The sequence below is a fragment of the Montipora capricornis genome, chromosome 1 (genome assembly GCF_036669925.1).
Source record: "Montipora capricornis isolate CH-2021 chromosome 1, ASM3666992v2, whole genome shotgun sequence".
NCBI lineage: Eukaryota > Metazoa > Cnidaria > Anthozoa > Scleractinia > Acroporidae > Montipora > Montipora capricornis.
The window spans coordinates 25,766,697-25,779,196 of record NC_090883.1 but is presented as its reverse complement, the minus strand read 5'-3'; the positions used below and the strand labels follow the sequence as shown (position 1 = coordinate 25,779,196).

General features: G+C 37.7%; 1 protein-coding gene and 1 long non-coding RNA gene across 5 annotated transcripts in view; one reads left to right on the top strand and one right to left on the bottom strand.

Moving 5' to 3' along the window:
* Positions 1-8,120: 8,120 nt before the first annotated feature.
* LOC138036516 (uncharacterized) lies at positions 8,121-9,229 on the bottom strand. Its single transcript, XR_011129988.1, has 2 exons — positions 9,191-9,229; positions 8,121-9,079 (listed from the first exon to the last, which is right to left on the bottom strand). It is a non-coding gene; the product is annotated as an uncharacterized lncRNA (long non-coding RNA).
* Positions 9,230-9,399: 170 nt separating this feature from the next.
* Positions 9,400-12,500, top strand: part of LOC138036292 (sodium-dependent phosphate transport protein 2B-like) — a 10,200-nt gene continuing 7,099 nt past the window's right edge. For 3 of the 4 annotated variants that reach the window (XR_011129850.1, XR_011129834.1, XR_011129894.1), the window contains exons 1-3: positions 9,403-9,477; positions 10,031-10,160; positions 10,256-10,528. Coding sequence is in view for 1 of the 4 variants with exons in the window: in XM_068882644.1 (XP_068738745.1) it covers positions 9,403-9,477; positions 10,031-10,160; positions 10,256-10,528 (478 nt within the window). In the remaining 3 variants the exon portion in view is untranslated. Of the gene's footprint in view, positions 9,478-10,030; positions 10,161-10,255; positions 10,529-12,500 lie in introns of all 4 variants that reach the window. The other variant, XM_068882644.1, reaches the window with a different exon arrangement.

Genomic DNA, 12,500 nt, shown 5'->3' with positions numbered 1-12,500 from the left:
TAACAAAACTCGAGGAATGTGAGCTAGAAAATGATGCTGGAAACCAAAACAGACTGCAACAAGGGCCAAGTCGCACTATAGAGGGCAATTTAAGATTTATTCTAGACCAACAAAATATGAAATCGGCCAGGGACAAAAAATTTGGCAGGATAGCTATGGTCGCACTTGAGAGCAAATCTGTAAACAAAACATCACGCCATGCAGTGAGCGATGGGCTGGGAATTCCTCGTTCATTTGTAAACATGAAAGGGCTAGGCAAGCCAGGATAGATATGTCTTGGCGGATATTGTGGAAATTGTTGCATTTCGAAGCGAAAATATTGGTCACCGGGATTCCCGACGTTGCATGATCAGAGTCCCTCTCCCCATTCTCCTCGCGGCTTCGCCGCTCGCTTGTCGGCTCCGCCGCCAAAACTTTATTTCGCGGGCGCTTACAATACCGCCAGCTACGCAGGCTAATGATCAACATGCAACGTGATCAATTTTACCGCGATATCTATTACATATCACCTGTCAAATCATTTCCGAACCGGCGACACACCTTCTTTGCTTTTTGTTTTCCAAGACTGTTATCAGTTTGGCATTCTCGTTCCCAGAGCTGCGATCCTCTTGGCCATGCAGAGCTAGTCGACGGCATCTGTGAAGTTTGTCCGTGCACCACCAAACCGGTCGACTTGGCTTTTCATTGTGATGACAGATTTTTGACATAAGTGAACACTTTTGTCCTCAAGTGTGACTTGGCCCAAATGACGTCAATTATTTATAACCCACTTAGCAAACAATATTGAATGTCCATTAGCCGGTGTGATGTGTTTCTTGTCGTCGGAAATTTGTCTGTTGTGAGGGTGCACGTACTTTTGAGGACAGTATTACGTGGGATGCCATGCATACCACGTTATATAACCAGTTGAGTTCTTTTTGATCATAGTCACAAATGTGCATACCCCAGGGATAGGAGATTACCCTCTTGATAAGGTTCCCGTATGATACAACAGGGGCACCCAACGTCAATTTTCGCAAAATATCTGTTCGGAGGACGGTTTGAGGTCTAGAATTTTCCTAGAATTTTCGGAACATTTGTTGCAAAATTTCTTGCTTGCCTGCCTGTCCTAGGATTTTCGAAGTTCTAAAAAATGGTATAATTGCTCATTTTTAGCGGATTTTTACCCCAAAAAGGTCACCTAGAATTTTCGGAAGCCTTTTTCCTGGCTGAAATTTTCGAAAAGGTGAGTTTTGATCCGTAAAGTTTTCGGATCACTAGACTTTCAGTTAGGAAATCCGAACAGATGAAAAAATTCTAGGGGATAAAAACATGCCTATATCTACCGTTTAAATACTAAAATACGTTTAACGATGCTATGTCTAAGTGGTTTTGAATAATATTCTCGTTGGGTGCCCCTGATACAACCGGAGCCATCGCGCCCCGAACTCGGCCTAACGACCAGCCTCCATCTAGCCAGCGAGCAGGCTCTCCGAGAGGCTAGCCTTCATCGGGTTTAAATACACTTCTGAATAAACCTGACGAAGGCTGGTATTGGCCAGCCGAAATATCAATCGTCCGAACTATAAATGTTCTAAGTATTTTCGCTAAAAACGGACATTCAAATCTCGTACTCGTCATCCGAAGGTCCCTCTTAAAACATTTACGGGTTCCTCATTTCGGGTTAAGCCAGACGATAAAATGTAAACAAATGCAGTAACCACCCGCATGTAAGAACCTAGATTCTTTCCAAGCTAGGGCTAAAAAAGTGAATTTTCAGAAGCCTGGCCTCTATTGTTTGAATGCAAGTAGACCTTCAGGCTTCGCAGGCCTATTGATTTCATTTTAGATGTTAAAAGGTCTAGATAGCAGCAACAATATAGATATTCGTATAAACATAACAACTTTCTTTAATTTTCCAGCCACTAAGTACCAAGTGAAGCTTAAGGAATCCATGTATATAAAATGGGAGAAGCCCGATCTCAACCAGCAGGTGAAACACATTAACCTGACTCTCTCCCTGTAAGGAACTAAGCGTCACTCATTTAAATTTTTGAAATTAATACGCAATATTGACAACGCAATGTAACGAAGTTTGTAAGATCGCGCGCGCTTTAAATTCAACGGCGATTTCAAAATATGTAACACTGAAGATGACGGATGTACCGTCGAAACATGTCTGGAAAATTAAAGAAAGTTGTTATGTTTATACGAATATTTTAGATGTTACAGTTTTATATCAACATTTCATGTCTAGAACATTGAGGACATACATGTAAAGAGCAAAATATGCTGTAGTTTTGCTTTATGGTCATTATTTCAAGTACCTAGAAAAATTACATGCCCTTAGCCTTACAGCCAATTGTCATAGCCTAAAACTACTGTAAATACCATTTCACAAATCAAAGTCGTTGTTCCAGTCGCATGAAATTTCAAGGGGGCTCTAAAATGAAATTTTTAGTCTAACAGGTTCTTAAATTAAATATACTGAAATTGCAGTCAGGAATTTGCATAATGACTATAAGAAATGTTGGATACTGACTTATTTGAACGTCAAACGACCGAAAACCGTCGGTCATCCTCGCTTTGAATTTGACAAAAAAGCCGAGGATGACCGAAGGTTTTCGATCGAAACGTCTTTATCAACTTTTCAGTGAACGTCGTTTCACGTTCAAATAAGTCAGTGTCCAATATTTCTTATAGTCATTAGGTTCTTAACTTCTAGGTTCTTATATGCGGGTGTTCACTGTGTATAATTAATAGCGCTATGGTGTATAGTGATGTTGCCGCAAGCCTTGCAATTAAACTTTCAGCGTTACGACTAAAGTTAACTTCGATGGAATCACGAAAAGTCAAAGATCGGAAGACAGCTGAAGGGAGATTATTTTTGGGGGTACTATTTTCACTAACGAGCAAAACAAGCCTCGACTATGAATTTGAAAAATCTGGTTTGCTTTGATCCCCAAAGGGTGTACGGCTTCATCCCCATTCGCTATTTCTGTTGTTCAAGTTTATAATTCTCCACAATAAAGGTTGGTTTAGAGGGAAATACAGTTACATTAGGAGAACATGATTGAGTGGGAATTTTTGGTTCCTATGTTTAAAGCTAAGTGATCTTTAATTTTATAAGGGAATTGAAAATTGCATTTTTTCTGCATATTTTCCAGTTTGCAAACGCAGGAAAACACTCAAGAGGCAAGCAATCTGAATTTCCGGCTTCAACCCGTTTCGCCCCAAAACAATATTGCTAAACAATTTTCAAGGACCTTGTCTTCTCAACTGAATGCACCATTGCACATATCATTCGTAAATATATTATCCCGTTTTTTTTTTAAATCAAATGAAGCTCATTGCCGTATTATCATTAGTTGCGCTAGTGACAATTACCTTGGTTAAAGTTAAAGAAATACATTTATCGTGGGGGTCACTTAACTTTTAAATCTCAGAGACGCTTGCTTTCAAAGCGGTTCAAACGGACTAAAGTTAACTTCATCTTTCCTGCTATTTTCCGTTGCCATATAGCAATTGTAAATAATGATCTTCGTCGTGTTGCTGCAAATTCTGAATTGTTTTCACAACTCAAGGAGTTCTGAGGTTCAAAACTGAAAGAAAAATGTACTTTGACCTGTACTAAATGTGTCATCAAAGCGTGGCGAACAAAACAAGACAGGAACTTCTGCTATTTGTACGCACAGAATTTGCAGTACACGCAGGGACTTTTCGATTCAGTTTCGTAACATATTTATTGTCAAATTAACAATACTTTCAAGTGTTTCAAAATCCACTTCTTTGTTGTATTACAGATCTTTGAAGTAAACAACCCATACCAAAAGATTCAAGTTTCGAAATGATGTATTACGACCTAATTAAAAAGCTTGAGAAAGTACCAAACTATGGAAAGCACGGATACATGTTTCAATAAAAAACAGAAAGAAGAAAAAATGAACCCCATGGAACTCGAAAAGTCGGCAATCAGGGTTGTTTTGGCGCCCTGGAGGTAAAGATTGCGCGGGATTTATGATGGAACTGGTGATAATTCGCAGCTCACTGACAAATCGCGATCTGTACACATTTGCAAGTTTAAGGTAAATCAGATTGCGTAAAAAAGCGCTGTTCAAACTTAGGTAGTGACTTGATTCAGCGTGTTTAATATGCAATAATTTTGTGGTCCAAGAGTTTGAATTTGGAACAGATAAGTGCATGATCAACACAAACGATTTCAACTGAAGCGACTGATCCCTACCAAGTCAAAACTCAAAACGTTCCTGATGTCATGAAAGGACCTGCGAATACTTGTAAAAAGAGCAGAAGGCAATTCTCGGGCTGACGACGGAGAACAGCATTCTAGCGCGAGATCTTCTGATTTTGGGTGACCATGTGGCGCGGAGATTCCATCGACCAGTAGATCGTGATATCATTAAAAGAACATGCAAGAAGTGAGGAAAACAAGTGAAAATAATGAAAAAATTTCTTTGCACCAGCCTAACGCACTCAAACTAGGAAATATACGTGGAAATATGGGGTGTGATCGCATGAAGTAACTGGATGACGTCATTATAAGTCATTATAAACACACAGATGAGACTGAGCTAATTCTTGCCGCCAAAATGTTGAACAAAATTGCAAACACACATTGTCATGTCACTAGAGTTTACTACTGACAAGTTTCAATCAAACGCAGAGCCCAACAATGGTTTTGCAGCAGTAGAAAGCACTCGATTTCGACTCAGGTTAATACGTTCAACAACCAATCATCGCTTTCTTAACGCAAACTGATTTGGTACAGAATCGCAAAGTAGCGAGGTAGGAACAAATGCCTACGGGTGAAGTTTCTTCTTTTTGAGGGTCTTACACTTGCGTGACCAGATAGAATTGAAGCTGGTGCTAAAAGCCTAACGAACTTTTTAAAGATTATTATTATTATTATTATTATTATTATTATTATTATTGTTATTATTATTATTATTATTATTATTATCTATCAACAAATTGAATGTCTCAAGAACTTACCATTTCGCGCTGTTGATAGCAGAGATCCTGAGAGGGAAATTCGTTGCGATTTAACCTGTAACATAAATTGTTAACTGCCTGAGATCTGTTGTTTAAAAACCTTCAAAATATAGCCGCGTCAAATGCAAAGGACATTTAAGTTTAGCATTATATTCGAATTCGATTCGAATTCACTACTTGCACAAATCCCATAACACACCTCTTTTACCCCCAGAAAATCTGCATAGGCATTGTTTTCGACTTCTCTTGGGACATTTTCATGTCCAAAGAGAAATTGCAAAAAATGGTTATGCAAAAGTCTTGGCGGGTAATAGAGGTGTATTATGGGATTGTGCAAGTAATGAATAAAGGAAAAAATATCTGCTTTTTCTCAATTGACCAGTCACGGTGCAATACCATACCCGCGCAAAAAACTCAATTAATCGTGGGTGAAAATTTAACACTTATCAGTCTATTGAATGGACAATGTGTTAGAAAAGATTCAATTACTGCTTAAAGAAAATGCTTTTAGTCGTTACCAGATAAATCCCAATTTTTACGCCTGCTAAAAATATCAAAAGCTACTCTTGGCGTTTTATCAAATGCGACCGGCGTCAGTTTTATTAGGGAAGAAACTCGTGAATATTTTATAACTGCTGCTGGTATCAACAGAAAAAAAAGGCGATTGCAAGCGATCAATGGATCATAGAGCGAATAATAATAACAATAATAATAATAATAATAATAATAATAGCAGAATACCACCAGAGCTTGAAGAATGATCTCAATGAACATTTAACTGGAAAGAACGAAGAAGAGACGCAATATCTAATAATGAAGAGCCAGAAATGGATCATATCACAAAACGTTGAAATAGTTAAGAACTTTTATACCTATAAGAGATAGGAAGAACGGAGCAGAGCGTTGAAAGGAATAGTATAACTGAACATTCATATTTATAAATTATATAGCATAGCCTAGGACTAGTCTCGCTATGCTATTGATCATGTAAAACCGCGATATCAATAGGTGTCCATAATAATAATAATATGGACCACAAACAGAAGATTGTCACCGTCATAAAGATGAGTTGTACATGGGTGGACAACAGCAGAGCTGCAAAAGACCAGGATAAGACAGAGAAGTATGCCCCCTTGCGGCTGGAACTAAAACAACAGTTCAAAGGATACAGCATAGACCAGCACAACATCATTCTAGATGTACTGGGAGGATACTCCAAATGACTTGAGAGAACTGTTAGGGTTTTAGTGGGAAGGAAGAGTAAAGAAGTCTTGATAAAGATGCAGACGTCCGTGTTAGCTTCAAGAAGTTACACATTGCCCGCCACTTCAAAATAATTACATAAGATGAGACACTAGTAGAGCATTTTCTAAGTATTTTAATGTGACATCTCAGACAAGTATTTGTAAAGTTTTTTTTTTTCAAGCTCTACTTAGAAGAAATTTTAATGTACTAGTTTCTACAATTAGTTTTTTATTTTAATGTTCTTATTTCCCGTTGGCCTTTAGGTTACGCAACAGCGCCCTACTGTGCCTTAGCTATCGTTTAGCATACACAAGTTTACACTGCTTTATCATAATAATAAGAATAATAATAACAATAATAATAATAATAAGAAGAAGAAGAAGAAGAAGAAGAAGAAGAAGAAGAAGAAGAAGAAGAAGAAGAAGAAGAAGAAGAAGAAGAAGAAGGAGAAGGAGAAGAAGAAGAAGAAGAAGAAAAAGAAGAAAAAGAAGAAGAAGAAGAAGAAGAATGATTTATTGACATTCCACGAGGTGGCTCTTCTATGCCAAATAATGACAATAGATGCTAAGTAAGTACAACATGTTTCAAAAATGAAAAATTAAAAAAGTCAAGTCAAGTCAAGGAGTCAATTTTTATTTAACTCACTCAGAATATTATGCACAAAAAAGTTAGGATAATTTACACAGTAGTGTTAAAACAAAATCGTAGATACATACTGCAGAATAGAAAAGAATTACAATAATTTACAATGCCTATGTAAGAGTATTAAGGAGAAGAAAGAACAAAGGTTACTAAATCTTTGTTATGTGTGTAGCGTTTGGGGCACCTAGTTGGTAAACTAATCGAGTAGGAGCCTCAAATTAAATACAAATAATAATAACAAATTTTATTTAAAGAGTATTACTTCTTATATCAACTAGTAACTTTAAGTTTAAAAGAGTTATGTTAAACATATTACGTACAATACGCAAGAATCAATAACACTATTATAATCGTCAATCATAGAGTTCTTTATATTTTGACCAAAAGTAGAAAAGGGAGTAATTTGCTTAACATGACTTGGCAATGAATTTCAGAGTTTATTTCGACGCTAATAAAGGGAACGAATACCAAACTGGGTTTACAAAAAGTTCTCGATTAAGGCCATGTTTACAAGCAGATAGGGTAACCCTAGTGCTAGGGTTACCCTAGCAAGAGGGTTACCCTAGCACTCACACATTTCTTCTTTTATTCATCGACGTGTTTACAAGGCAGCTAGGGTTACCCTGGCGCTAGGGTACCCCTATTTGAGTGCTACGGTCACCCTAGCGCTAGGGTAACCCTAGCTGCCTTGTAAACACGTCGATGAAAAAAAGTGCTAGGGTAACCCTCTTGCTGGTAAACTCGAGCTATGTTTTACCCTCCTGCTAGTGTAACTCTAGCAGTAGGGCATCCCTACCTGCTTGTAAACAGGGCCTATGACGTGATTGACGAGTATAATACGAATGGACGGAAGATATTAACTTAAGAATATCAGTAAAAACAAAAGTAAGAATTTTAAGGTGAATGATATCACAAAAGTTTTAAAGATTGAGAAATTTGAGGGGTCTTTAAGGAAAGGTTCTGAATCCAAAGCAAGTTTAGAAAATGTCATGATAAGTATTCGCTTTTGTAAGGTGGTCAGAGGCTTTAAGTAGGTGGAGTATGTCAGACCCTACACATGAATACCATAAGTGAGAAAGGGCTAGAATAGTGAATAGTAAAGCATATTAAGTACATCGTTATTTATATAGTACCTCAATTTTGAGAAAATTTCTACAGTTCTTTGATAGTTTGAGGCAAAGCTCGTCAATATAGTTCTTCCAGGTTAAGTTTGAGCTTAGGTAACACCAAGTTATTTAACTGCGTTAACTTGTTTGATGTTTACAACATCAATTTTTTAATTAAATGCCTCGTAAGGTTTCATTTTCTTACAATGAAAAAGAAGAAAATTAGTTTTTACTATAACTATAACTAGTAACCATATATTAGGGAAAAGATTCTTTTTTCCAATAATAGTCATACCAATAGCTCTAGTGAACAAAAATACTTTTTACACTTATTTGTAAAGTCTCGACGATCAGTAGTATTCCTGCATGTTTGCTGGAAGCTTGTTAAATAACCGTTAGCAGCACAGTCTTTTAGCGTACCAAAAACTTCAGGTACTCTAAGCTTTGCTCACTGGAAGATCTGAGTGTTTTAACAGGTGCGTATTCTTCAAGCTTCAGATATGATATGATGGCCAGTGTGAGTGATTTACTGTATGATGCCTTGCCGATTAGTTTTTACAGATTTAAGTCTCTACAGTAGGTAACAGGTTGTCAATCAAGATCTAAGACCTCCGACTCTTCAGCAAAACGATTTAACAGGGGCAGCCAACGATAATATTCGGTGAAATATGTGCTCGGGAGAGTCAAACTGTTCTATAGATATCCGAACAGATGAAATTCTTCTAGTTGCTAAAAACATCTCTCTTAGACAGTCTTTATGCATTACAAGGGTGCCCTTGATTTAACACAAAAGCGGCCACGGATAGTTGAACTCGCTGTAAACGCTTCACTAGGTAAACTGGAAGAGGGTAGGACACCACATCGTTGTAGTCAATTCTTGATAAAACAAGACTTTCAGCTAGAGGCTCTTTAACGTGAAAAGGTGAAGGTTCTGTATTTCTGTGCCACTAACAAGACAAAGCAGTTTCTGGCGCGAATGGACTTGAACATCTTTTCAACGACGAGGAAAGTTTTGAGTGACATGCATGAATGGTGACTAACGCTGTTTGGGTTCTGAAACAAGGTTGTTCACTTTTCCCGCTGCTGAAAAGGGAAGCCTAAGAATAAAAACATTGAAATTTAAAACTAACGTAAATCGCCTTACCACGCTCTTTGCCAGCTAAATTTCGAGTCTTTGACTACCTTTCATAGAAAAGTACGCTACCTACATTACACTTGTGAAGTATATTTACTCCATCTTCCGGAATGCAGATCAAAAAAGCTTGTTCTTACCCATCACGTGCAACGGGCTCGCACCATATAATTGACCAATCACAACTCGCATCATCCGGACATACGACATGACATGATTGGTCGGAGACTAGCTTCCAGTGCTGAGAGTACAACCCTTTCGTTCATTCAGTAACCCGTCAGTCGAAAGATGGCCGACCGTCTGAGTAGTTCATCGCAACTGGCGGCAGTTGAAATGGAGGATCAATCACGCGCGAACAATGAGGTAGGTCTCGAATTTCGCGATGACAACCGCTTTTCGCGATAACTTTGGTAAGGTAAAAGGTTTCTTTTCGCATTAATTCCTGCGTTAAAAAGATCTGTTTCAAGAATGAAGAATGGGTTGATAGCTCCGAGTTTTGCGTCAAAATACGGTCAAAACGCCATTGCCTATAGAGGGGCGCCTGTCCTCTGGAACACCATTGGTCGTTCAAAATGTTCTGTTTTAGATTGCACGGACATGAAATCCTTTTTGAAAAATGTCGTTAAATGTTATGCTTTTAACGATTTTAATTTCAACGTTTAAGCCCCGCAAATAATCAACATTTCATATATTTTTAACTGTCTTTTTAAATTTTTAAAATGCCTATTGTATTATGAGTGATTTTATTTTATTCTCTTGAATGTAGTTTTAATCATTTTTATCATTTTATCACTAATTTGTAATTTTGTACACGACCCTACAATCTTTTATCTTTGAATTTAATATCTTGTATAAATAAAGGTTGTGTTGTATTGTATTACTGTATTGTAAAGTTGTGATTTTTTCCTCTTTGTAGCAGAAACACAGTGAAGCGAATTTGGGAAGAGGAGAGGCGGGAACTTTAAACGAAGAGGACCCAGAAATCGCGGAAGAATTTGATCCGTGGGCTTTGCCTGAACTGCAGGATCTTGGGCCAAAGTGGTCAGGTAAGATTGCATCACATTTTACGATGAGCTGTTTTTCGGTGAGTTTCCTGCGTTAACATTTGAATGAAACCACTACTTTACATACTCGCCAACAGAACTCGATGGCCGTGGAAAGGTAAGACGCGTAGCTCTGGTGAACCTCAAGATCATTCTTCTCCTTGTTTTGCTGTACCTGTTCATCTGTTCGTTGGATTTCCTAAGCAGTGCCTTCCGATTGCTGGGCGGAAAAGCCGCTGGTGAAGTGTTTTCCTCCAATAAAATTCTTGGCAACCCTATCGCAGGGCTCATGATAGGTATTCTGGCTACAGTACTTGTACAGAGCTCCTCAACTACAACTTCCATCGTTGTGAGCATGGTTGCTGCTGAGAGTAAGTATTAGGGAGTTTAAGATCTACGACGCGACGGCAAAGAAAACGTCACAAATTTTGCATATTTAATGAGCAAAAACAATAGCTTTGCACGCTCTGCATGTGCATTTTTAGTTTTTGTACATTTCTTTCACGTTTTCGGCAAATCTACCACGTGAAATGACCAATTCTCAAGTTTTACGGAGAACGTGAACAAAAGGCAGCGAATTTGAATTTTCTGTCGTAGATTCAATACCGCACCTCCTAATTCAGTTCGTGGAAGGTTACACTAGTTTTTAGAAGATAGACAAGCCGACATAACGACGAAAACGATTAATGAACCTGAACTTGCAATTTTAAATGACGTTTTCGTTACCGTCGCGTCGCAGATCTTAAACTCCCTAATGTTTAACACAGGGGTTGGTGTCAGTGTAACTTGAAGGGGTTACAACATGGCCTGGGCAGATATTTAATCTAAAACACACGCAAGTGTTATATTTTTGTCAACCCCATGGTCCTATGAGAGTTGTACTTTTAGTTCGATAGATAGAACCTATATTTAATCACGAAAATCTCATCACTTTCATTGTTAATTTCAGTTTACAGTGTCCCCAATCAGTGCTCCAGCGCTAGAACGACTAGATACTTAAATAAAGTTCCTTTCCTTTCCTTGTGCTAATTACAATATCGTGACAAATATATAACACTACAAATTTAAAATCTTAAACTACTGAATACAAGCTATTGATAGTACTTATTATCTAAGATAACAATGTAAAATCTGCTTTCCATGAGAGCCGTGCTATATCAATAATTAATTAATTAAAAATTAAAAATTAACTAAACGTCGAATGGCAAACAGCCCTTCATTCCCAAAGAGAATTACCTTGCCACGGCCAGACCGTTAATGGTTTTAGCATGATTGCCCAGGTGATATGGAAATTTATATTCTTGCAGTTTCATTAGTATGGCTTTCATCATGTCACCATGGTCACCCCATTCATGGCCACTAAAATGTAGAAACGGATGACGTCCATTTTGTAATTTTTACCAAGAAGAGATAATTGCCATGGAATAAATTTAATTCTGGAGAGTAGATACCTCTAAGGTGCTGTGACACTTTACATAGGAGAGTTTTTATTTGCGTTGCAAAGACAATCAAATGCACAGAATTCAAAAGCATGGAAGTATACAAAACGAACAAATGTTTATTGAAGTTTTCCATCTCTGTGAGGAGAACAGGCCACAGTTTTTTCAAGAAAATGAGTTTGATGTTGTGAATTGCTCTAGTAACGGCACGACAAAAAAAATTATATCTGTGAAAGCACTTGTCGCCTGAGTTAATATACTAAGACAATAATAACATTATTCATTAATTTATGGCTCAGTGAATATTTTCATATAACACAAATCCTATTCAACCGGTTAAATAATCCTTCATAGTTCCTTTGTTTGAGATGAGAATGTTTTTATGTGTCATTTGTTAAACTTTCGCTGCATACCATGTCCCAACCTGTAGATTGATAGATTTGTCTTATTTAAGAATGGTGTAGGAGGAAGAAGATGCATGTCATCCCAATAATGCTGTGACAGTTCTAAGTAAACGTTCAAGAAGAATGTGCAAGCTTTAGTTATTAATTATGTGAAATTTGTGTGGCTTTTAACAAAGAACATGGAAATTTACAATCAGCAAAGGTCACCGCGCATCGGTGGCTCAGTTGGTTGAGCATCGGTCTGTCATGCAGGAGGTCGTGAGTTCTTCTCCAGCATTAGGGAGTTTAAGGTCTACGACGCGACGGCAACGAAAACGTCATTTAAAATTGCAACTTCAGGTTAATTTATATTTTTCGTCATTATGTTGGCTTGTCTAACTTCTAAAAACTAGTGTAACTTTCCAGGAACTGAATTAGGAAGTAAGGTGATGAAGCTACGACAGAAAATTCAAATTCGCTGCCTTGTGTTCACGTTCTCTGAAAAACTTGAGAATTGGTAA